The sequence below is a fragment of the Aedes aegypti genome, chromosome 2 (assembly GCF_002204515.2).
Source record: "Aedes aegypti strain LVP_AGWG chromosome 2, AaegL5.0 Primary Assembly, whole genome shotgun sequence".
Lineage (NCBI taxonomy): Eukaryota > Metazoa > Arthropoda > Insecta > Diptera > Culicidae > Aedes > Aedes aegypti.
The window spans coordinates 429,036,621-429,061,871 of NC_035108.1; the positions used below are offsets into that span (position 1 = coordinate 429,036,621).

The 25,251-nt window shown below is 38.6% G+C and overlaps 4 protein-coding genes across 4 annotated transcripts; 1 reads left to right on the forward strand and 3 right to left on the reverse strand.

Moving 5' to 3' along the window:
• The first annotated feature begins 15,351 nt into the window (after window positions 1-15,351).
• LOC110677069 lies at window positions 15,352-16,141 on the forward strand. Its single transcript, XM_021847666.1, has 2 exons — window positions 15,352-15,480; window positions 15,545-16,141. The coding sequence occupies exons 1-2, from the start codon at window positions 15,382-15,384 to the stop codon at window positions 16,028-16,030; spliced, it is 585 nt and encodes a 194-aa protein (XP_021703358.1). The 5' UTR covers window positions 15,352-15,381; the 3' UTR covers window positions 16,031-16,141.
• Window positions 16,142-17,929: 1,788 nt separating this feature from the next.
• On the reverse strand, window positions 17,930-18,589 carry LOC5573908 (adult cuticle protein 1). The gene is made up of 2 exons (XM_001654894.2): window positions 18,454-18,589; window positions 17,930-18,376 (listed from the first exon to the last, which is right to left on the reverse strand). The coding sequence occupies exons 1-2, from the start codon at window positions 18,457-18,459 to the stop codon at window positions 18,014-18,016; spliced, it is 369 nt and encodes a 122-aa protein (XP_001654944.1). The 5' UTR covers window positions 18,460-18,589; the 3' UTR covers window positions 17,930-18,013.
• A 1,426-nt stretch (window positions 18,590-20,015) lies between these two features.
• On the reverse strand, window positions 20,016-20,767 carry LOC5573909. Its single transcript, XM_001654895.2, has 2 exons — window positions 20,645-20,767; window positions 20,016-20,584 (listed from the first exon to the last, which is right to left on the reverse strand). Exons 1-2 carry the CDS (start codon window positions 20,648-20,650, stop codon window positions 20,099-20,101), a joined length of 492 nt encoding a protein of 163 aa, XP_001654945.2. The 5' UTR covers window positions 20,651-20,767; the 3' UTR covers window positions 20,016-20,098.
• A 3,581-nt stretch (window positions 20,768-24,348) lies between these two features.
• On the reverse strand, window positions 24,349-24,994 carry LOC5573910. The gene is made up of 2 exons (XM_001654896.2): window positions 24,834-24,994; window positions 24,349-24,775 (listed from the first exon to the last, which is right to left on the reverse strand). Exons 1-2 carry the CDS (start codon window positions 24,837-24,839, stop codon window positions 24,422-24,424), a joined length of 360 nt encoding a protein of 119 aa, XP_001654946.2. The 5' UTR covers window positions 24,840-24,994; the 3' UTR covers window positions 24,349-24,421.
• Between the last annotated feature and the right edge of the window lie 257 nt (window positions 24,995-25,251).

The following is a 25,251-nucleotide window of genomic DNA, read 5'->3' on the forward strand; positions in this document are numbered from 1 at the left end:
GAGCTCCATCAAAATATGTTTGTGGACAATCACGGTCATCCATGAACTTCCTGAAATATAGTTATTCAAATCAACGAGCATATTTTAAAATATAAGGTAAAAAGGTGTAATACGCCCCCTCTTAAGGAAAAACTGCTCTATCGCAGTAGCAAATGCATCACTTCTGAAGTTTTCTATGTCAATGTATTGCTTATTTAGTTGGCCATGCTCTGCACGCAACTTTCTCTTTCGAGATTGCTTCAAAAAAGTGTATAAGATGTTTTTTTGTAAACGGTCCCAATGTTTACGTTTCAAAACAACTCGGGCAATATGCCCCTCACATAAAAAAAAGATCCACAGCGTTGGAGAAATGTTTTCAAGGAGAATTCCACCACCTGCTAATCTTAAAAGGGTCCATAAGCAGTCGTCTTCCGGTAAAAGTTTTTGTGTTAAGTACAATAGTAAAGAATGGGCTTTATTCACTCTGCAGCTTGCTTATCAAAAGCAAAATTTTAAACCAAAAACCTGATTTTCGATGTTTTTAGAATTTTTATTGATTGTTCTTACTTTTCAAAGAACATATATGCGCAACATCATTTTTTCGCGAATATCCCGTGAAAATGAAGAGTGGCGTATTGCCCCGTTGGGGCGTATTACACCGAGTTACCCTAATGAAGAATTCTGAATTACGTACAGTCAGGTCTCGTATTAGACACATGTTTGGGGGCGTTAAAGGAATCCGCGTTATATATGAGACCCAGGCTGCCGTTATACGCATAATTGTCCCATGTTCCAAAACATGCAATCGAGAAAAACGCGTTATACGCATAATTGTCCCATGTTCCAAAACATGCAATCGAGAAAAACGCGTTTAAAGATTTGTGGTAAATTGAATTGAAATCTTCACAATAGTATAAAGAATAGCGTGTTTATTAGAGTCAAGAGTTTGTATTATGGGAATAAAGTAAATTTGGCTACGAAATTCAAAGTGGGACTGTTATGTCTAGAAATACGGGGTTTTTGGCTACGAAATTCAAAGTGGGACTGTTATGTCTAGAAATACGGGGTTTTTGGTGAATTTCTACGCATATCAGTCCCACTGATAGTAGTAACCAATTATGTGCTAAGCATACTGCTGTGGATGACCGTTCTTACGTATAGATTGTACCGAATGTAGAGGATGAGATATAGTCCTCAAGACTCTGTTAAGGCACCTAATGAAGGCTCAAGTGACATGTGCCAAACGGAGCCACGTGTGGAGAAGTGAAAAAAAAACGATTTTATAGTTTGCAGAAAGCAAAGTTGTCTATATCTGTAATAGTGAGAAAATGTATGAGTTCACTTGCACCAGTGAACCGGTATTCGGACCAACCCAGCATATGGTCTTCCAAAAATTGTAGGGAGGGAGAGAGAGAGAGAGAGAGAGAGAGAGAGAGAGAGAGAGAGAGAGAGAGAGAGAGAGAGAGAGAGAGAGAGAGAGAGAGAGAGAGAGAGAGAGAGAGAGAGAGAGAGAGAGAGAGAGAGAGAGAGAGAGAGAGAGAGAGAGAGAGAGAGAGAGAGAGAGAGAGAGAGAGAGAGAGAGAGAGAGAGAGAGAGAGAGAGAGAGAGAGAGAGAGAGAGAGAGAGAGAGAGAGAGAGAGAGAGAGAGAGAGAGAGAGAGAGAGAGAGAGAGAGAGAGAGAGAGAGAGAGAGAGAGAGAGAGAGAGAGAGAGAGAGAGAGAGAGAGAGAGAGAGAGAGAGAGCTGGGAAAACGTGGTGAGAACCAGGCGCACCCAGTAAGGTGACATGCTCTTTGAGCTTCAAAAAGATCCGTCGATCAAGAGTTCGGCCTGCCGAGAGCTCGTCGCGAAGTCGCTGGACAACGAGGCAAGCGTGAGAGCCTAATCCCAGAGGCAATGATCGAATGCAGAGAACTGGATGAGATCACAACAGAAAACGACGTGAGGGGTACACTGCTATCTCAATGCAACCTGGAAGAAACACCGCTGTCCATCCGGCATCCGGAGAGCTTACGGAGGTATGCAAATAGCGACGATCCGATTACCAAAGGCCCGGACAGGTCCGAACATGAGGAAAATGCCGGTATACATGTGTCTAACGCCGAGCTGATAACGGTTGCGAAAGGATTGAAGCTGAACAAAACTCCTGGACCAGATGGTATCCCTAATGTTGCGCTAAGGGCAGCAATCTTGGCGTTCCCAGACATATTCAGGACAGCGTTGCAGAAGTGTCTAGCGGAAGGCTGCTTCCCAGACAGATGGAAGGTGCAGAAGCTGGTGCTACTGCCAAAACCGGGAAAACCGCCAGGAGATCCTGCTTCATGTAGACCAATATGCTCTTGCTAAATTTCTGGAGAAGGTCATCTTCGGCAGGCGGACGATCTACTCGGAAGGCGAGAACGGTTTGTCGAAGAGGCAGTTCGGATTTCGGAAAAAGATTTAGACGATGGATGCCATCCGGATGGTTATTGCGTGCGTGGAGAAAGCGTCCAAGATGAAGAAGAGGCAATCGATACTGCGCAGTGGTAACGATATATGTTCAGAACGCCTTGAACAGTAATAGTTGGAAGGCTATCGCCGCAGCCCTAGACAGGATGCGGGTCCCTGAATATCTGTGTAAAGTTCTGCAAAGCTACTTTCAGAACCGGGTACTGATTCATGACACAAACCAGGGAAAGATATCTACCAAAGTAACGGCATGAGTTCCACAGGGATTCATACTTGGTGCAACGCTGTGGAATATTATGTACAATTGAGTGCTAACATTGACACTGCCCAACAGAGTCACGATCGTCGGATTTGCAGATGACGCCGTTCTTGCGATAACTGGTGAGACTGCGGATGAAGTGGAGATCTAACGGTAGCATTGCTAGACATCATTGAATCGTAGATGACTAGAGTCAAGCTGCAGTTCGCTCATCTTAACACGGAGGTGGTGTCCGCAACTGCAACGCGGTTCAGCAGTACAAGATCAACGTCGGAGGACACGCAATCTCATTGCAGCGCTCACTAAAGCACAGTAATATGGTCGACGACAGGCTAAACTTCAATAGCTACGTAGATTATGCCTGCAAAAAGGCAGCGAAAGCAGCTAACACTGTAGCTAGAATCATGTCCAACAACGGAGGACCAAGAAGCAATACGAGGCGTCTTCTGGCGACCGTATCATCGTTCATATTGAGATACGGAGTCCCGGATTGGGATGCAGCGTTGACAACCAAACGCAATCGAGATATGCTGGCAGGTGCGTTCCGTCGCATGGCTATACGGGTGGCGAGTGCCTACCACACTATATCGTCGAAGGCAGTGTGCGTTATCGCCGTAAGAATCCCAATTTGTATCACTCTGTCTGAGGATATAGTATGCTACCAACAAAGGGATTCAAGGCGAGGACTACCATCAGATTGGATATAATGGCCAAGTCGCAGCAGTAGTGGAATAACTCGGAGAAAGGAAGGTGGACCCACAGGCTCATTCCTAATGTTTCGGTGTGGACTACCAGAAAACATGGACAAGTTAACTTCTTCCTGACGCAGTTCTTGTCATGCCATAAATTTGCAGAATTGCAGAACCAACCCCGGCTCTAGGCCAACCAACGTAAAGTCAGAGTAGACTGAGTCCACCGCCGGGGTCGCGGAAAAGCATCGGCAAATGGTCGTTGGGGTGCCTGTGAACCGGAAGCTTCCCTCACCGGAATCGCAGGACCAACCTCGGCATCTGCCCGGATATCATCGGTTCGGGAGATCTTCTGCCGCTGGGGTATTCTTTGTCGGAGTACGTGAGTACGTCTGACGTGAGGCCAGCCAGTGAGTGAAATGTAGCTGGTGAAGTAGCTTTGGAAAGCAATTACTCATATACAGCTTCAATTGAGTATTGTACAGAAATTTGGACATTTCCCAAATTTTGTGTTTTGTCTAGGGATTGATTTCGAAATTCTTAACGAAAGAAATGCCTCAGAAATCATTGATTTTGCCCAAACTTTGCTTCAAATAAATTACAAAATGAACTCCGAAGATTTCTTCAGGAGTTAATTTTGAAATTTTCAAGAATTTCCTAAGAATTTAGTTTTAGATACTTTAAAAAATAAGTTGAATTTTTCTAAGGAAACCATAGAAGTTACCTCAGAGATACCAGCATGAAATCCTTCAAAGACTCTCACAGATTTTTTTTAAGATAATAATGAGTACTTCAGGAATGCATCCAATGATTTTATCATCGTTTACAATATCTTTAATATTTCAAATAGTATTTTCTCAAAGCTTTATGTAGAATTTCCTTCAAAATTATCGTTCAGATTCCAACGAGAAAATTTCTTCAGGAATCACTCCAGAGATTGATCCTAAGATTCTTTCAGGAAACATTATAGAAGTTCGTAGGGTATTTCCCGAATATGTCTTTGAAGAATTTCCAAAGTCATTTCCCAGGAATATCTCCACAAAAGGATTTTTTTTTTCCAAATAATTGGTGAAATTTTTCCAAAATCTGGGAGATATTGTAGAAGGGAATAACAAATTAACATCCTCATTAAGTTTAAAAATAATCCATGATGAACTCCTACAAAGTTCTCTAGAAGAACTCCAGGGCTCTAAAGACGTCTTGTAGGATTTCGTAGATAAATTGCTTAGGTGATTTCAATAACTAGAATAATTACTATAGTATTAGCTGGTGTGGAATCTCAGATGAACTTTTGAAGAAGACATGAGGATTTAACTTGAAAATACACGAGAAATTTCGCATGAAATGTTGGATAAATCTTTAGAGAAATTTATGAAGGAGCTTCATGAGGAATCTCAGGTCATATTTGAAGAGGAATACCTGAAAGAGTAATAAATATATTTCCTCGGATAATCCTTGCAGGAATTTTCGGAGCAATTCGTAGGGAAATGTGAATGAATACTTAAAAGAAGACATATAAAACATCCTGAAAGGCAAACTGGAGAAACTGCAGTAAGAATCCCGTAGATTTTCCTGAAAAATCCCCAAATGAACCTCTTTAAGAACTGTAGATTTCTTTTTTTTTTTTTTTTTTTGAGATCTCTTAAGGTAATCTTTGGAAGATTTCCTATAGCTACAACTGGAAAAATAAAGAAATAGTGAAGAAAAGCGTTGAAGTGCTGATGGAATTCCTGGAGCAAATTACGAATAAATTCCTCTAAACATCCCTCAAGCACCGTTGGAAGTTTTTTGGCAAGACTTGGTGCTGGAATAAATGAATAAATTTATGAAGGAGATCCCAGAAGTACACCTGAAGAGATCTTGGTAGAAATCCTGAAGTTTTCCCTCGAGGAATCTGAAAAGAAATTCCTGAAGAACCTGTGAACAAATCGCTTAGTATTCTATGAAGGTCTCTTTGGAATGTTTGAAACAGGATTCCCTTGCAAACAGAATTAAGAAAAAAAATACTTCAGAAATAATTTTGCCTAAATTAGAGAGCCTCTAAAAGAGCTTTGTTACTAGCCTTGAATGTGGACAAAGCTCGTCCCGAAGATGGTAACTGATTTATTTTTTTCAATTTTAATTGAAATGAAAATCAACTTGTTTAAGAATATGGTCTGTAACAATCCAAAAGAGGCCCCGCACATTTAAATACGTCTGAATTACAAAATTGAACCGAGTTATCGAGAATGAATTTTGAGTAGGTACTTAGGCTACTCAAATCACCAATACCATTGATCACGGAGCCCTTACATATTGCTGATAAAGGTCACCATGAAACTGAATTTTTATCTGCTTGTTTACATATTTGTTTTCTAGAAATCAAATTCATAATATTAAACGAAACTTTCACCACGATTTGGGGGCCCCTATGAGCTCGGAGTCCGATGCGGACCGCACCCACCGCACCCCCCTAGCTACGCTACTGCTCCCAAAGTTTGAAATGATTCGGAAGAAATTTGACTGTGCACAAGCCATTTGAAGTTAATATGGAAAACACTAACTTTTTGTGTTCACGCCTCTATCTCTTCGACATAATATTTTATGGAAAAGTGAACAACCTCTGCTCACGTGAAATCTTTTCAGCAACAACTTTGCTGAAGACCACATTTTGATAGGACTTAACGATAAATTGCTATTCTTGCATGCTTGCATGCATTTTGCATGCTTAACCAACTGCTCGGCAGGCAACAGAGTGGTGCTCCTGGCGGGTAGAATAGATCAAAGTAATCCAGGCTACTATGTTCTACAGCAAAACAGCAGTGTTGCTCTGAAAGTAATTGAATGATCATCTCAGCATGATTTACACTTTGTTATCAATAATAACAAATTATCCTTAAGTCCCACCGAAATGTGGTCTTCGCCAAAGTTGTAGATGGGAAGATTTCACATGAGTAAAGTTTGTTCACTTTTCCATAAATTATTATGACGATCGGTTTGAGGACTGAACAGAAAAGGTTGGTCTTTTCCATAGTAATTTCCATAGAAACTTCAAATGGCCTGTGCACAACCAAAATTCTTCCAAATCACTTCAAATTTTGGGAGAATGATTTCCATCATAATTGACACCGTTAAAGCATAGGGGAGCAAAAACTTCAAAATTTGCATCAGTCTAATGAGCACAGCTGTCCTACGATTTCGGGGCCGATCGATGCATACGAGCAGTGAGGAAAATTTTTCAGTGATTAAGCACGCCTAACGTGAGTCCCACACCATGCCAACACACAAAAGGCTGGGTTTTTGAAGCTTTTTTGTACCCTACTTAAAAATAAAAAAAAGAAAAGCACTATATACACATATGCATAAATGGTCAATTGGCAAATGAAGCTCTCAGTGAACAAATGTTGAAAAGCAGACTCTGTCCCAGTAACAACGTTACGCCAATGAGTAATCATTTTGTTTTACATGAGGAGGAATGAATATTTTCGGCTCTGATGGTTGATAATGTGAGACGATTCAAAAAGAAAAAGGGTGGAATTGAGTAGTCAATAACTATGCATTTGAATGCAACCAAAAATCCCTTTTGAGAATAAACATACTGTAACACCACGCCAGAATATGGAAACATATCTGCTTGGGAAGAGAGAGTTTGATTTAAATATCTACTGTAGCAAAACAGTATAGATTTTATCTGCTGCTGGTGGGTTGAAAAAAAAAGAATACTTCTCAATGTCCATTTGAGATGAAGATAAATCCAAGCAATAGCTCAAATTTTCAAGAGCACAAATCTGCAGAACCTAATTCCATTCTGCGTTAAAAAAAAATTAACGATTGTTTATCACCAGCAGACCAATCGATCAAATTTTCGGATCGAACGGTTGTCTAGTTCTCTAGATTTATGCTCTTGAAAGTTTAAGATTTGGCTCCGATGCAACTTTACCGTAATCAAATTTGTAACTACGAAACTACCAGCCGTTAATTTATCGCATCGTTTAGTTCATAACTCACCAATGCAAGTGCCCAGCACCAATCTGTCCCAAATCGAAGGGCATAAAATATGTCTCCTGTGTGCGCGCAGAACAAGTCCAGCTTGTTGCAAAGACTTGCGCCAACAGAGCCTGACAAGAAACAAGGAAACGTTCTCCAACCACACGTCGTTCCTGCCTTCACGAAGCCCCAAATCTTAAACCCATAAAATATCGCAACCTCTCTATGAGCAAAAGTGAGCAAACTGGAGCCATCACGCGGACAAAGACTTAAACATACGCGAGCACCCAGCGGTCTAATTGTTTTCAGTTTCTACTGAATTCGCGCTTCGCTTTCGGTCGGTCAACCGCGAATGTTGAGTGTGGTCAGTATCGGCCACGGAAAAAAAGAAAAAGGCGAACGCGCACGGCGGGACGAAACTATAAATAATCAACCAAAACCTCTTAGTGGCATAGGTGTCTTTGAATCTTTTTTTAAGTGGGTAGTGATAAGAAGTGAATTTGAGAATAAATTAAATGAGCCACATGAACAGAATTTTTTTTAGAGATGTTGGAAAAGTGTTAGAATTTTTCATTTTAAATAACTTTGCTGAGCTTACTAAATATTTTGACGTCATTTTCACTTTTTTTTTGTTTTCACTGTTATATTTTTATATTGGCATTGTTTAACCTCAATAAAAATTGTGTTTGCTAAAGTGCCCTATTTGAACCAATTTTCTTTAATTTTCTAATTATTATTCGAAATCCAAGTTTCGTCCCACTGTGCGACGTGACGCCAAAAGCAGCGAACTTGGGTTGGGCATATTTTAGTTTGTTTTCGATTGGAATTTGATTTATGCACGAAAGAAGGCCGGGTGGGTAGACAGACGGATTGAATAGAACCGGTAGTGACCGGTGGTGGGCAGTTCTTGTGCGGCGAAAAGGGTCCAAAGAACCCGGATTAGAGGTCGGCTCGGGTAACAAGTACTAATTGGTGTTTTGCGAATGGAACACTGGTCAGATGGTGGAGGAGTGTCGGTTGTAAGAAATTCGATCACCTCGGGGCATGTTCTCGGTAATGCGTTGGGAAAAGGTGCTGGATGGATTGTGGATTGTGCACATTGTAATGGAGGGCTATTTGAATGGGCGATTGAAATATGTGTATGAATAATGCCTGATATATAATTGCTGACTTTGATTTCGGACCACCCCATGGGACTGCTATCCATTCTTCGAAAACGGGTAAAAATATTTGTATGATGAATGTCCCTTAGCTTATCTTGCACTCGTTTTTTAAACTTTATTCGATTATTTTTGTTACCATGCATATTATCAACTAACAAATGGTGCAATAAAGACTGAAACGCGCAGGAATTGGTCGACGAAAAAATCGTATGTTTCTTTTAAAAATCATAATACAAAAATCTTCTTATTTTCCTTGGGTAGCTTAATCTATATATTTGAAGGATAAAATGTACGGTTTTTATTTTGACTTATCAAAATTTTGCACAGTAATATCATCGACCTTATTCGTCGCCGAACACCAGTTTTTTTTTTTAAATTGCATCTGACTAAGTCCCAAAACCGTTAAGGCTGAATTCTGGGCTGTTGGGAGAGTAGTGGTCTTTAGGTGCCAAAACCACGTTGTGTACATTGTACAATTCGATTGCCTTTTTCTCGTAGTGGCAGCTCGCCGAGTCTGGCCAAAACAGCACAGGTCTATTATATTGCTTCAGGAATGGTAATAGCCGCTTCCCGAGGCACTCCTAGACGTAGATCTCTTGATTGATGGTTCCCGTAGTGATGAAAATGTCACTTTTTTAGACCCCACGTGCATATGGCATGCCGGACGAGAAATTGTTTGAGAGATTTCGATAGTTTGATGTTATTTTTTTTTATTTTGGCCACCTTTCTTTTTCCTGTATTTTGTCATATTTTGCCGAAAAGTGGCCCCGGAAATTATCCAGTGGATCCTTCAGGATTTCTTTAACGAATCGATTGACAGTCATTTCAGAAATTTTTTTAAGGATACCTTCTGGAGTGTGAATTTATTAAGAAATAATTTTAGGGATTTCTCCAGGATTCTATTTTCAAATATTTAGTTCTTCTAGCATTCCTCTTAAGTTATCATTTAATGTATTCTGGTAATTCTACCAAGATTTTTTTTCAAAAATGTCTCGGATATGTTATTTTATAAATTCCTCCAGTCATTCTTAATGAATTTATTCAAAAATATTTTCAAAAATTCCTTATAGCATTTTATTCAAGAATTCAAGGAATTTCTAAAATTTAATCCTAAAAATTATTTTTGCAGGGATGCTTTTTGAAATTTCAGGTTTTCATCCATAAACTTCTTCAAGAATTCAACCTAGGAATCATGAATTCACCCTAATCCATGTAAAATCGTTCAAGCGTCCACAAACCATGTGGTCATCTAGAGAGGAGGAGGGGTGTGACCAATGACCACGGTCCATAGGGGAGGAGCACTTATTTTCGACCCAGCATTACCCATTCATACGATGTTGGCCTACTTTGTATGAAAATCCGAAAAATGGCACAGAATTCTTGTAGGTCGAAAATTAGTGCATTTCCCCTACCAATTTTAAAATTTTTGTATGGTATGAAGACCACAAGGGGGAGCAGGTATGAAAATCCAAAAAAAAAATACCCCGTGGTTAATGGACAATTTTTAAGGAATGTTCCAGAATATTTTAATGCATTTCTCTATTAGGTAATTTCTTCGAAGAGAATACTTGAGACACCTACTTCTTCGAATACTTATGGTAATTTCTTTAGGAATTCTTTCTAGAAATTTCTTAGGTTTTTTTTTTAAAATTGCACAATGAATTTTCGTAGGAGTTCTTTAAAGCGTTTCTTCATTTTTTTTATGATGCGGCATAAATTTCTTCGAAGATCACATTTATTTTTCTAATCCATGAGAAAGATATCGCCTAAAAATGGCCACAATGAACTGGGATGAATAATAACTCACTGTGCATTGGTTCTGTTGAAGGGCCCTCTGACATTTTCTGATTTTGTTTATTTTAAAGATTTCCAAGTATTCTTCAAAGTTATATTTTAAACAATCCAGCTAGAGATTATTTTTGAAGATTATCAAAAAAAATCTTTCAATAAACACTCCAATAACTTCTTCAGTATATCCACTCTGCATTTTTCAGGAATAATTCAATATATTAATTTATTGTTCCTGGAGTTTCTTCAGAGATTTCTCCAGAAGTTCTTACAAGGTAATCTTTGGATATTTACTTCATAAGTTTCCTGTTCCAAGAAATTTCTCCAATAATTTCTGCATAATCCCTTGCAAGATATCTACAAATATTTTTTTTTTTTTTCGATGTTGCACCAGGGAGAATTTAAGGAATCTTCTAAAAATTTCAGTATTCCTTTGATTTTGGTGAAGAATAATCAGAAAGTCAGCGAGTTTCTATTCTCACCATGAAAACTCTATTACAAAAATATTTTACCAGCAATTCCCCAAATATTTTTCATGTTTGCTGCAGTAATTCCTTTTCAAGTTTTCGTTGGAAATCCTGAAACATTGGGAATTCACACAAGGATTTTTTGACGGATCGGTATCTTTCATTAGTATGACAGGAACAAATACAGGACAAAAATTTCAATCACTTAAGTATAGTCGTCGGACCGCTATGGTTCAATGTTTGATGAAGTACAGAATTATTAATCATATAGCTTTGAAAACATGTAATCAACATATTTACTACGTGAAATGATACCCGAGTAAAGCTTTAGATTATATTGGAAACTAATGTTGATGCAGGGATATCGCAGACTTTGAGAACTCAGCTTTTTATCATTTTGGACGTTTTTTTTCTATCTTTATTAATGAGATTTTTAGCCCTGAGCTAGTTCATCTCGGGAACAAACGGATTTACTACCCCTCCGAAGGAAATCGGCACAATAATTTTTTAGTGACAATCTGGGACTCGGTTCCAGATCCTCGGCGTGAGAGGCGCGTGTCTAACCCAGGGCCTTCCATTTTCAGTTCATTGAAAGTATTTTCAGTCCCCAAATGACTGACTCAAGCTTTCCTTTGAATTGATACTCTACTGTTTCGTTTCAATCCGACAAACCTTTCCTTTTATCGCAGCAAGCATAGTCTTTCATTTCTTTCTTGCTGCTTGTGCATCACGCGTCATGAATCAGAACCTTACCGCAGCGAGCTGGTCTTTCAATCGGCAGTCTCTAATTTTAGGGGCTGATTAATTCAAATGAACGACATGGTGGCACGCATAGTTTATCTATCTTAATTTATTACCTAACAAATTACATACATTACTATTGCAAAAAATAGGTAAAATCCAATTTGAAACATTTTGATAGATTTCAATGAGATCAAATGAAACGAAATTCTTACTTTTTCATTTCACCTTTCTTGTTCGCTGCTTTCAATCAGGTAACGAAACGAATGAGTGTGGAAAGAAGAACGAAGCGACGCAGTTGTTCGTCACCATCGAAACGACACAACCAAGCCTTCGTGTTTCACAAAATGCTTTCGAAAATGCACAGCCCTGGTCTAACCCCTACACCAGACCCGTCCCCATTTTGGTCGTTTTAACGCTTAAAATATCAAAACTGAGAGCAAAATAATGTTTCCAAGAAACCAAATTGAAACGATTTTTGCCATCAGTGCTGTTAAATCTCATGAACATCACGTGGCTTTTTGCCGTCCCCGTGGAAAAAGTCACTGAAATATTTTTTTTCTTGATGGTCATTTCTAAATTACTAGCACTTGGCCATATTTGCTCATGGAAAAAAAAATACATTTGACAGCACTCAGTGAAAGATATTTAAAAAAAATTTCATTTAGGGAAAATTGAGAACTCACTGAGGTGCACATATTTGTGATTGGCATTGAAATGTGCCTGTAACCAAAAAAATCTTTGTTTTTAATTTATACTAGTTTTTCTACATGTCACACTGGAAAGATACTATTATATAAAATTGTTACATAAAGAAAATAAGATGATAGAAAAACAAAAAAAATAATAAGATAACAATAAATTGGTATCAAATAACGATACCAATTTGCTGCGGAAAACTTTGCTCGTGTAATCTATACAGCTTCGAAAGCAATTATGATATTTTCTGTTCCGAGTACATTAAATACCGACATATTTCGAAGCTGTGATTACACAGCACATTAAAAATGACATTTTTGCGTGTCTCAAGGATCAAATGATGTGTCTCAAGAAGATTGTATCTGATGCCGTTCTCAGAAATGTTCAAGCACGTCACAATTTTTAGCTACAGCTCACCAAAGTTTTGTAAAATACTGTTTTCATAGATGTTTAGATAAAATTTAAAGTATGATTTGTCAAATTTTTAGGTGATCTAAGCCACCAAGCATGTAACACAGGACTTCAACTTACATTTGAGATATAATTTGGTTGAAATTGCACGAATAAATTGAGACTTAATTGAATTTTTTAAATGCTTGCAGTCTCCATGCAAAATTATTTGTTTCTCTTATATGGCAATATACAATACTTTTCTGAACCATCCAAAAATAACTTTTGAAATTCGAAAGTATTATGAAATTTTTTGATAATAATTGTTACACACATGAAGTTTGAATTCCGTGACAAATTAAGCGAATAAATTGCCATACAAGCTGACAAACTTGCATGCAAGTTCACTGAAATAGTCAAATTTGATACTTTCAACAGTCAATATCTTAAAAACTAGAAGTGCTATGTTATTTTTGAAAACGGCAATGGATTCAGCAACTTTCAATTTAGTAAATAGTGGTATTTTTATACTTGAGACAAAAACGTGATCCGCAGTGTTATTAATCGAAGAGTACTATGAACAATTCTATAGATATGCATTACAGATAAGGTGATCTAAAAAGGAACGCCTAATAATATGCTTTCAGTAACAAAATGTCAAATGAACTTCTAAAAAAGCACAAAATTAAATTATTTTCCTGCAACCTTGATGAAACAAGTTTGGATAAGCAGGTTGGGTAATGTATCTTAGTAGTTTCATCGTGGATATGGAAATGGAATTTTAATCATAAGATTGTAAGGCAGATACATGGTTTCATAATTTCGATTTTTTATTTTAAAATTTCTCCACGCCGATGTACGCCGCCGCCGCTGAATATTATCAACGGCGTGACGCCGGCAGCACAAAAGTGATCTGACGCCGCCGCCGACCGAAATATTTCGGCGCTCAGGTCTAGTCGGATGAATAGTTAAAAAAATGAGGCATTGGGTTAGCAGAACATATAGTTTGGAATCCCGCCACAGGTGGCATTGCAAATATCAACTTTATTACTTGGCGATTGTTTGAATATGATGTCTTCGACAAAGTTGTAAATTCCTCGAATGTTTGTTCCCCAAATGTCATTTCCCTGAACGCTAGTTTCCAGAATTCCAGTGTCCTGAACAACCCGTTTCATCGAATAGCCTAGTTCCCGAAAAGTTTTTAGCTCTTATAATTGTCATAACTTTTTGTGATTTAAGGTGGTGAACGAACCGGTCAACTTTTATGCACCCTTCTTCACTTGATTGACGATCGAAATTCAACATCATTGTCAATTTTGGCAAGATTTATTTAGTCGTGGATGACGTCATAATCTATTTTAACTTGTTCTTTTAATTGTTTATCATTCATTCTTGTTCAGCACCCTGTCCTTAAAGACTTTTCTTGCACCTGTTTGAACTGCATCACTTTTCGGGGAAACAGGTAATTCGGAGAGGTGGCATTCGGGGAAATGATATTCAGGGAAACGACAGTGGCACCCAAACAGATGACCAAGTGGTTTATGGACGGCCTCTTAGATGGTTTACTGAGCCAAGGGAAGCAAAAATGAGCTGTTTAAAAGTTTTTTTTTTTTAATTCAATTCCGATTTTATTCGCGCTTGCGACCCATCATAAAGATTTTCACATAATAATATTTTGGGTGAATTGACGTCTGTGTCCGGAATTCAAAGCTTTTCGGAATTCAAATCAATTCAGTAGGTACATTTTTAACGACAAAAACAAACTAAATAACTAATTTTTTTTTTCTACTCTTTAGAAACGTGTGAAAACGATTCTGAAGAATGTCCTATTCTAGGGAATGGTTTTCTGGGGAATGTCCCATTCTGGTAAATGTCTCATTCTGTGGAATGGGTTTCTGGGGAACGTCATTCTGGGGAATGTCGTTCTGGGGTTTGACTTTCTGGGAAATGTCCTACGTCCGTTTAGTGCAATTATATTATGCTTTTTTTTTTAAATCTCAAGTGAAATTTCTTTTAAAATGGATCAAAGAAGGAACTCTTGGAGAAATGCATGGAACATTCATGGCACAAGTAGTTTCTAAAAAAAAGTCTAGAGAATATAACTAGAACATTGTTTTTTGAGTTAAATTTGAGAACTAGCTTGTAAAAAAATTCCCAACAATTTTTAAAGAAAAAAAATTTTGTTCTTGTGAGGAGAGTGTGTTTTTAAATGTGTCATACGGCAAATCTTAGAAAAATACTTGGTGTAATTCATGCAGGAGTTTTCGTCAATTTGATTGAATCGACTCTTGACGCAATTTCTGTATTTTTGAAACAACATTTTTGTGGGATTAAAAAGGTATTCGAAGAATTTTCTGAGAGACACATCCACCATTTCTGGAAATAAATACTCAACCGTCACACTCAGAATACCAACATAACATGCATGAGAATTTGCTGTCAAATGCGGTATTTCTCATGTGAGATTTTAAGTAGAATTTATATTATGACAACAACAACAAAAATGATCCGAACTTAAAAAACTGAAAAAGGATAATTATTGCATTGTAAAGCCGAATGTGCTTCATTTGTTTAAACCCAATTAGTTTGCTACCAAATCTAGCAACTCTGCGCAATACAACCATTCATTGACCATAAACCAAAAGTAAACCAATTCTTTTGTATTTCACCTTCGCCTGCTCACGGTTGACCGACTCCGTGAGTATATGAACCTCAAACTCCAATTATCGCCTAAAATGCCAACTTCCTGAGATACGGTTCATATATCGATTCACTCGTCAGATATAGTTCAAGATGATTAGTATAAATGTCGAAGTTGATGTCATTAGTGTCATCAGTCAACTTCGGAACATTGGTTCACTTCAGTCGATCCATTATCAACTCAAAATGAAGGTTCGTCCTCAAAAAATGTTTCAATTCAAAAGACTTATCACTAATTTGTGTCACTTCTTCACAGTTCTACATCGCATTCCTTGCCCTGGCTTTCGCGGCGGCTGAAGCAGGATACGCCCCGGCAGCGGTTCCAGTGAGCACCTCGGTTTGGCCCGCATATGGTCTCTACGGGAAGAATGCCCTTTCCGCTTGGCCATACGGCCACAACGATTGGAACAATGACTGGAACAACGGTTGGAACACCTGGAACAATGGATGGAATAGCTGGAACAACGACGGCCACGGTCTGTACGGAGGATATCCATATGCCGGTGCCTGGTCTCCAGCTTACTACGGTGGCCACAAAACTGTAGTTCAGGCCAACTTGGGAAAACCTTACGCATACGGACTGCCATGGGGAAGCTACGGGGCTGGAGTTCATGGATGGACCGGTCACCATGGTGGTTATCTGCCAACCGTTGTTCCAGTGTCCAAGCAGGTGGCTGCCACTCCCGGATCGGTTCATGTGGCTGCGGTGCCAGTCGGTGCTCAGAAAGTGGTTGTTGCGTAAATGCATTGGAAGGCTGTCACTCGAAATTGGCTATGTGATAAATGGAAGATAAACTGAGCAATATATTGAAAACATTACTCAAATCAAGAGTCTGCACTTAATTAAAAAAAATATATGACATTTTTTATTTATCCTCGTTCCCTACACTTCCCTTCCCCAATGGAAAGTTCGAATCTCAAATCCTTCTTTTAGCCTCTAGCAGTTTTATATAATTACGAAATGCCAAAATTCAAAATTCAGACTTCATTTGTCCAACAAAACTCTTAATTAATAGACTACAAAAAACGCAGTCATCCATCTACCCTCTACCCTACACACTCACGTGTAGACTCCAGATCCAATACACTTTGAACAAAAAATCATGTTTGGATTAATGGACATATGGTATGAGAACGCTTGGTTTGACGAATAATATGTCTCTGCGAAAATATGCCAATAAATTTTAAAGAATAGCCTATCGTTGAAAGAAGGGAAAATGTTAATTGAAATATTATCAGCTTAGTGCAAATTTATGATTTTTTCGGAGAAATTACATTCGGGAAGATGGTTTTCGGGGAAATGTCGGACAATCGCGGTGTGAAGCAAAGCCGATTTTTCAAACCACCTCATTACCCCAGTCACACACAAAAAATCAGCTTCGTCCCTTGAGCAACTGTTGAGAAATATCCGTGGGAGAAAAAAATGGGTGACAGCGTCTCATGGGAGATCTGACTGTAGGTGTTGTTTGACAAATCAATAATTTGTTTTGTCAAGTCCTCAGAATTGAAACTCTTGTGAAATTTCTCACAAATTTCCTCAAAGGTTTTGGAGGATATGGATGAAAAGCATCAGCGAATTCATTGCAAGATTTTTGGAGCAGTTGTTGTGAAATCTTTTACAAAATCATTATGCGATCCTTGAAAGATTTCCTATGCGAACATTTGAAGACCATCACGTTTCGATTATCTTGTAGATGAGGGGATTTCCTGTTTAAATGTGGAAAATATTATGTGCATGACAGAATTAACAATATTCCTTGTTTTTTTCCTGTTGTATTGCTTACTGAATAAAAAGCATTGCTGTTCTTAACGGGATCTTGATGAATCCTGCTTTCAAAAGTGTTTTGTAAATTCCTGGAAGACCATGAGATCAAAATTTTATGGATAGAACTGTGGAGCCTTGGATAATTTTTGAAAATATTTTGGAGGTTTGTCAATAACATCATTGGTAAATTCCTGTCGAGACTTTTTGTTAATTGCAGACCAGACTTTGATTCTCCAAGGCCCTGGAAAATATTGAAGTGGGAGTCCGGGACTTGTTCCGGAGCACCAATGAAAGGTGAGCTTTGCAATTCGGCGTTTTTTTTTAGAGAGACAGCCAGGTCCTTGAATCAGTCAACCAAAGTGGTATCTACCAAACGTGGCGGAGGATTAACTATTTGCTCTGTTGAAACATCAGAAATCATCAGTGTACAGGCATCTCTGTACAAGTACCTCGTGCCACTTTTGGCCATCACCAAGAGTGTTAAGTAGCATCTTAGGATCGATACAGGATCCATTCATACCCTTGAAAGGTGATGAAATAATTTGGCGTAACATTGTTGACATTCATGTTAATCCAATACCCTTCTAGTAAGAGACTTCCAAGTACATTTTGAACGAGTCATCTTAGGTAATCTCGATCTCGAATGCGAGTACTCATTAGGAGTGAAAACAGCGCAGTGAATTTTTTCGCCATGAGCGGTTTTCTAAGGTTCTTGGTAGAATAAGAAGAAATATTAGCAACAGTATAGCCATCAATTACAACGGATACAAATGCTAGGAATCCAGGGTTCAAATTCCACAATAGCCAGATTTGGGGTATGACAGATCCGAACACAGCACTCAATTTTTCCGGCCAAGCAATAAATCAAAACACAAATTGCTGTTAAACTCGTTATTCATTTCAGAAACACATACAACATCAAATAACACGACGTCCCTCAAATATGACGCAGCTCAGATTTTACAGGGTTCCCGCAGCTGGTTCCAGGTTCAGAGATTGCTGGGAAATGGCGTGTCCTGGAAGGGGAGCATCATGGACAGCTCCTCGGTTGGCGGCCAGATAGCGAGCTTCCTTCTGGGCAACGACGGCGACGGCTGGTTGATAAGCGTAAGCGGTTGGATAAACGGCCGTTTGGGCGGCATAGCTGAGGGCTGGAGCATAGGCCGAGTAAGCCAGGGGGGTTCCCAGATTCTGCTGAACGTAGGTGGCATGTGGAACGGAATAGGCTAGCGGGTTGACGGAGTAAGCGGAATAAGCCAACGGGGCCCAGGATGCTTCAGCGGCGGCGAAGGCTAGGGCCATCATGACTACAGCTGCGATGCACTGTGAAGAAATGATATGGCAATCGTTATTGATACCCTTAGTGTTTTTTTTTTTTTCAATGATAACAATCAACCTACCTTCATGATTGTTGGCTTTGGTTCTGTTGAGATAGATCCTGATAATTCGAAAGACTGATGGGGTGTGATTCCAAGAGTAACCAAAGTTGGCTTTTATACATTATCGTTTCATTTAAAGCTTCCAACCGCAAAAAAATTCTGGATCAAGATCTTGTTCAACGTTCTATATTCACCCATGCGGAAAGCGATTATCGGATCATAAACTTAAGAGTGATCCAATTGCTTCTTCTTGTTGGGGGTGAGCGTATAATGGGTAAAAATAAAATCAAGACTAATTCACTTAGCGTCTGAATTCCTTATCTTCGCATTCTTTACGTGTGGATTAAGTGAGTGGCACAATTGCCATGTGGACTGAGAGGTTGTTAATTTTGTTAAATTGAGCTGAAATTTGAATCTTTAATATTCAAATCAAGCGTTGGTAGAATGTACTGTCAACTCTCGATAGTCCTTTCAATATCAATCGAGTTAGGGACGTATCGATTTACATAATTGGATTGTGCCAAAACAGGCAGTATTACTACATTCAAAGGAATTTATAATAAAAATGATGAGATGATTGTTTAAATCATTCAAATATTTTTTTCCAAAATGATCTTAAAGCCTTTCAGAGTGCCGATACTTTGCGAAAGAGAAAAACACAGAAGCAGATAAACCGTCAAAGCCATTGAATAGTGATCCCTCCCTACTTGGCGCCCGCACACACAAGATGATTTTTTTGTGTTGATTCCTAGCAGTTCCTTCTTTGTACAACTTTAGTCGAATTGTGGAATTTTGAGGCTGGAGCTATCCACGCTAGTAGTATACATGACATGACAGAACTTTTTTTTTATTGAAAACAGCTGATTAAGCTCTCGAAAGCTCACCGAATATGAAGAAAAATATATATTTTTACAAATTTCATATGTTCAACTATTTTACAAGGAAATTTGAGCTTTTCAGGACCAAAAAGGAGTAAAATAAATATGTTGTAAAAAACTCTAGTGATTTAGCACGAAAACAATTTCAACAAATTGATTTATTAAAATAAAAATATTGAACTGGCGTGGAACATTCTTTTACGTTATGATTGGAACCGCTTGAAATCCTAGAAATAGGATGGTGCATATATTTCAAAAGCATAAATCTCATGAAGGAATGAAACAATGAATGACACCCGTTTTGTTATGGAGTTGCTCCAAGGATTATTTTCGCAGTTCCTCCAAGAATTCCTTCAAGGTATTCATCGAAGATTATTTTCAGCAAATTTTTCATGCATCTCCAAGGATCGCTCCAAGAATCTTCCTATGATTTTTTGTTCCAAGTTAATTGGATTCGGAGTCTACACGTGAGTGTGTAGGTTAGAGGGTAGAGGGATTACTGCGTTTTTTGTAGTCTATTGATTAAGAGTTTCGTTGGATAAATGAAGTCTGAATTTTGAATTTTGGAATTTCGTAATAATATAAAACTGCTAGAGGCTAAAAGAAGGATTTGAGATTCAAACTTTCCATTGGGGAAAGGAAGTGTAGGGAACGAGGAATCTTGCCATAACATTTTTTTTTTTGAAATCAAGTGCAGACTCTTGATTTGAGTAATGTTTTTAATATATTGCTTAGTTTATTTTCCATTTATCACATAGCCAATTTCGAGTGACAGCCTTCCAACGCATTTACGCAACAACCACTTTCTGAGCACCGACTGGCACCGCAGCCACATGAACCGATTCGGGAGTGGCAGCCACCTGCTTTGACACTGGAACAACGCTTGGCAGATAACCACCATGATGACCGGTCCATCCATGAACTCCAGCACCGTAGCTTCCCCATGGCAGTCCGTACGCGTAAGGTTTTCCCAAGTTGGCCTGAACTACAGTTTTGTGGCCACCGTAGTAAGCTGGAGACCAGGCACCGGCATATGGATATCCTCCGTACAGACCGTGGCCGTCGTTGTTCCAGCTATTCCATCCATTGTTCCAGGTGTTCCAACCGTTGTTCCAGCCATTGTTCCAATAGTTGTGACCGTATGGCCAAGCGGAAAGGGCATTCTTCCCGTAGAGGCTATATGCGGGCCAAACCGAGGTTCTCACTGGAACCGCTGCCGGGGCGTATCCTGCTTCAGCCGCCGCAAAAGCCAGGGCAAGGAATGCGATGAAGAACTGTGGAAGACACAAATTAGCGGTAAATTTTTTAAATTGAAAAATTCTTAGAGGACGAACCTTCATTTTGAGTTGATAATGAATCGATTGAAGTGAACCGATGTTCCGAGGTTGACTGATGACACTATCGCCATCAACTTCGACATTTATACCAAATGTCTAGAACTATATCTGACGAGTAAATCGATATATGAACCGTATCACAGGAAAATGGCATTTTAGACAATAATTGGAGTTTGAGGTTCATATACCCATGGAGTCGGTCAACCGTGAGGAGGCGAAAGTGAAATACAAAAATGTTTGGTTCACTTTTGGTTTATGGTCAATTCATGGTTGTATTGCGCTTCGTTGTTGACTTTAGTAGAAAATTACTTGAGTTTGATTTAATCAAGCATCTTATTGGGTCTGTTCTATTCAGGTATTGTATTGATTCTACCCCATTACCCCGAATCCCATTACCCCAAATACCATCAACCCGAACGCCATAACTCAGAATTCCAAAACCCCGAACGACCCATCACCCCGAATGACATTACCCCAAATTCCAATATCATGAGGAATTGTCATCAATATCATCATACCAAGATAATTGTAAATTCGGAGAAAAAGCATTCGGGGTGATGGAATCCGGTGGAATGTTATTCGGGGTAATGGGGTAGAATCACAATTTCATGTTTTGCGTTCTGAAGACATAATTGAGGATTGAACATTTATTTTAAGAGGCTGTGTCTTTCTTTAGCTTGGGACTTCCTTATCCGAGTGGTTAGAGTCCGCGGCTACAAAGCTAAGCCATGCTGAAGGTGTCTGGGTTCGATTCCCGGTCGGTCCAGGATCTTTTCGTAATGAAAATTTCCTTGACTTCCCTTGGCATAGAGTATCATCGTACCTGTCACACGATATACGAATGCGAAAATGGCAACTTTGGCAAGCTCTCAGTTAATAACTGTGGAAGTGCTCATAAGAACACTACGCTGAGAACCAGGCTCTGTCCCAGAGGGGACGTAATGCCAAGAAGAAGAAGAAGAAGTCTTTCAGAAAAGTCAGAAATTCTTATGTAGTTATCACGATGTCCTCTCCATTATTTGGTTCACACCTTTGAATCATGCACACTGTTTCCAACTAGTCACACTTTATTTAAAAATAAGAATATCCGGACAAACGACATTGAGCATCAAACAATATTTTATCTGAACCTAGTTTCGCAATTTTCTGATAGTTTTAACGATTCTTAGCCTAGAAAAATTTAAACCCTGAACTTTTGAATCTCTAACTTTTGAAATTTTCAAAATCTGTTCAAATTTGTGAAAAGTGGCAAAAAATATTTTGAAAATACGAACAGTTTGACTAAAAAGCGTTATCCAACAAAGTTGTGTGTCTTATCAAATTGCACAATTTTGCGGAAGGGTACATTGCACTACATATTTTTGCATTCAAAGAAGATTTCTAATGCAAAATTTTATAATTTTCTATCTACGATAACTTGTTCATAAAAAGCTCTGAATTACCAGCTTTGTATAATTGAAGTTACTTCTAAGCTACGGTGAAAATTTCATGTCAACCAGACTTCTAGAAGCCGAGATCCAAGCCTCCAAACTTGACCATTTTGTATGAAAAAAAAAAAGTGCAATGGGAATTTTATTCTATATCTCAGCTGTCGTTTTTCGATTGAAATCATTCATTTGAAACGATAATGGAATTTACTGAATTCCGTTATATCGATAAAAAAACAGAATCTGGACAATTTTCTTTGGGAAAAGCTTTCGGGGAAACAGTACATCCGAGGAAACAGTTCATTTGGGGAAATAGTTTTCGGGAAAAATTCATTCGGGGAAATGTCAGACAATCTCACATCGCTCATTCGATTGTAGATCAAATGCTGAGTTTTCTTCCGATGTTTGAGCTTACTTGGGTGAAAACTGAAACTGCACAAGCTCTTCAAAGTTTGTATGGGTATAGGGTAGGTGTACCAGTTATGGCCATAGTGGTTCCCTATTTCGCAATACGTGATATCTTGAATGCCTTCACATTTTGAAAAATCTGTTGTGTTTTAGCAGTAAAATAAAGGATAAATCTTGATGTTTAAACATTCAAAAAGATTAAAAATGTAAAAGTTATCCAAATTTTGCATATGGCCAAATAGGGAACCACTATGGCCATAACTGGTACACTTTCCCTAACAATGGGAAAAGTAATCAATTCATTCGTTCGGTCATAGTATTTGCCCATGTGCTCTTGAGGATTAGAGCTATGTTACTAACTCATTGCTGAGACGTCCGATTTGAATACGGTCTTCGGTGGAGTTGTAGCTGACAAATGTATCTAACAGTAGGGGAAGTGGGGGTAATATGCCCATAGGGGCAAAACGCGCCACCATCGATTTGAACGAACTATGTGTTTTAGAATGCTTTTTTGTACCCTAGATCATAGAAAATGGATAAAAATGCTTCTCCTAATATATTTTAATGCATTTTTCTCAAGAAAATCGATAAAAACGTAGAAAAACATTCTTCGCTATTTTCGTACCAATTTTGTGCGATTTTCAATGTAATTTTTTAGGTCGATAAATATCCAAATTTCTGAAACTATCGCCGGGAGCCAACTTGTGCACTGTCATAGTTTGCATTACATGCAAAAAAAAAATTTAAATTTGTCCTGAAACAAATGTAAATCTACCAAATGTAATGCCACGTTGAAGTTACGCACGAATTGAATGTTCATTTTTTGCATCAACATGTATACTATTATTAAACAATAACATCTGAACAAACGCCTGGATGGATGCAACAGATAAACAAGCATGATTGTGTGCGTAAGTCTACAGCACTGCTAACGCCGAACTCAAGCGGGGCGTTTTACCCCGCAAAACAATACATATGCAGTTAAGCAAGCATTTTTGAAAAATTAATTTATAAACCACAGAAAAGCTACAATGGATAGCTGTTTCTACTATGAGCCATGTTCTCATGACTTTTACTGTGCGCCGTGTGTTGGTGCTGTCTTGCTCTTTCTCACGAGCATTTTGAAAACAGGGCGCACAGTAAAAGTCAAACGTTTTATAGCATGCATAGGCTCATTTGATAGAAAACTTGTTTGTTTATCCGATCATAACTAAAAAAGAGCATAAAATAATGTTATTCGTATACATAGGAGAAGGTATCGACCGTGATTGTTTAATATTCTATTTTGTTCTGGCTGTATCGGTCATGCGACTCAAAGCTAAAGGATGTCTGTAGAAGATTGTTCAAAAGATAGAAATTAATAGGTGGATAGGCGTCGCAAGGGATTTAAATTATATTTGGTCAAGATTTAAATTATATTAGGTGGTGAAAATTGAGCAAGCCTTTTTAAAGTCAGTAAGCATCGAAGCGTCCTGTATTTTGCCTAGCTTCTCTATTGGAAAAGGGATGGCTCAAAGCTTTGAGCTTTGCTACCAACACAGGCAAAATACAGGATGCTTCAATGTGCTCTTATAGTGACGGCAATACACCGAACGGTTCTATCGATCGATGAATGATATTGAGAATTAACACACAGTCAGATAGTATGTCTCTAACATGTGTTCTTTTCCCGCCAGTCATCACATGATCCAGTTAGAACTGCATTTCTTATTAGCCACATATTCAGGTCAGGGAAAGTCAGGGAATTTTATTTTCATAATTGAATCGACATCCTAAATAGGAGACCTGACTGTATACAATAACATGAGAGTAAGAATATATATTCCATGGTAAATAGTACAATAAATAGAAAAAACAATGTGACAATTGTAAGATTTTTCAAGAATTTTCCGTTTTTATTATTGCCAAACTTCTTCCAATCAGTCCAATTCCAGTCAAGTTAGTGCCAGTACTTGTTGTATCCCAGACCGTATCCATTTCCATAACCATATCCTCCGTAATTCCACAATCCGTTGTCAACCACTTTTGCTCCGACAGCATTAACCGGAGAAGAGTATCCCCAGTTCTTTCCGTAGACAGGCCAGTTTCCGTACACATTCGGGTAGGCATACTTTTCGTAGGCAACTTCCGGAACTACAGTGACCTTACCGCTGTACAGTCCACCGTAGGCTGGCCAAACCGAACTGGTCTTCAGTGGCCATGGGTTGGAGTAGGCCACTACATCATGGGCGTATGGAGCAGGAGACGCTTCGGCACAGATGGCGAGAACCAGGGAAATGACGGCAATGAAAAGCTGAAAGCAATTGAGTTCAATTAGAACAATTTAAACAGATGTAAAATCACGTATCTACCTTCATTGTTACTAAACTGTAGGTTTGAAAGAACTAAACGCTGGAAATGTTCTTAGGTGACTGATGTACAATCTACGTTTTGGTTACATTTTATAGTAACACTATACGCGGACATTGCAATCGGTCATTGATAATCCTTTAAGTTTACATTTCAGAACCTGAACGTTGAAACCGCCTTTGCCATTCTACTTTAAAGCGACTAGCTATATACTAGACATACACAGTAATTAAAAATCACGAAGTGTGACCACGGCAAAAGTTGTGCGATAATTTTTGCACTATTTGTTTCAATGTGCTACGCCCGACTGCGTATAAAAATGAAATGGCCTTCAAAAATATTAATAGGTCAAAAGTTGTTAACTTGAGTGGGATGTTATGTGTTCATCCTTTTCTATTTTTTTTTTATTTGATTGATGAT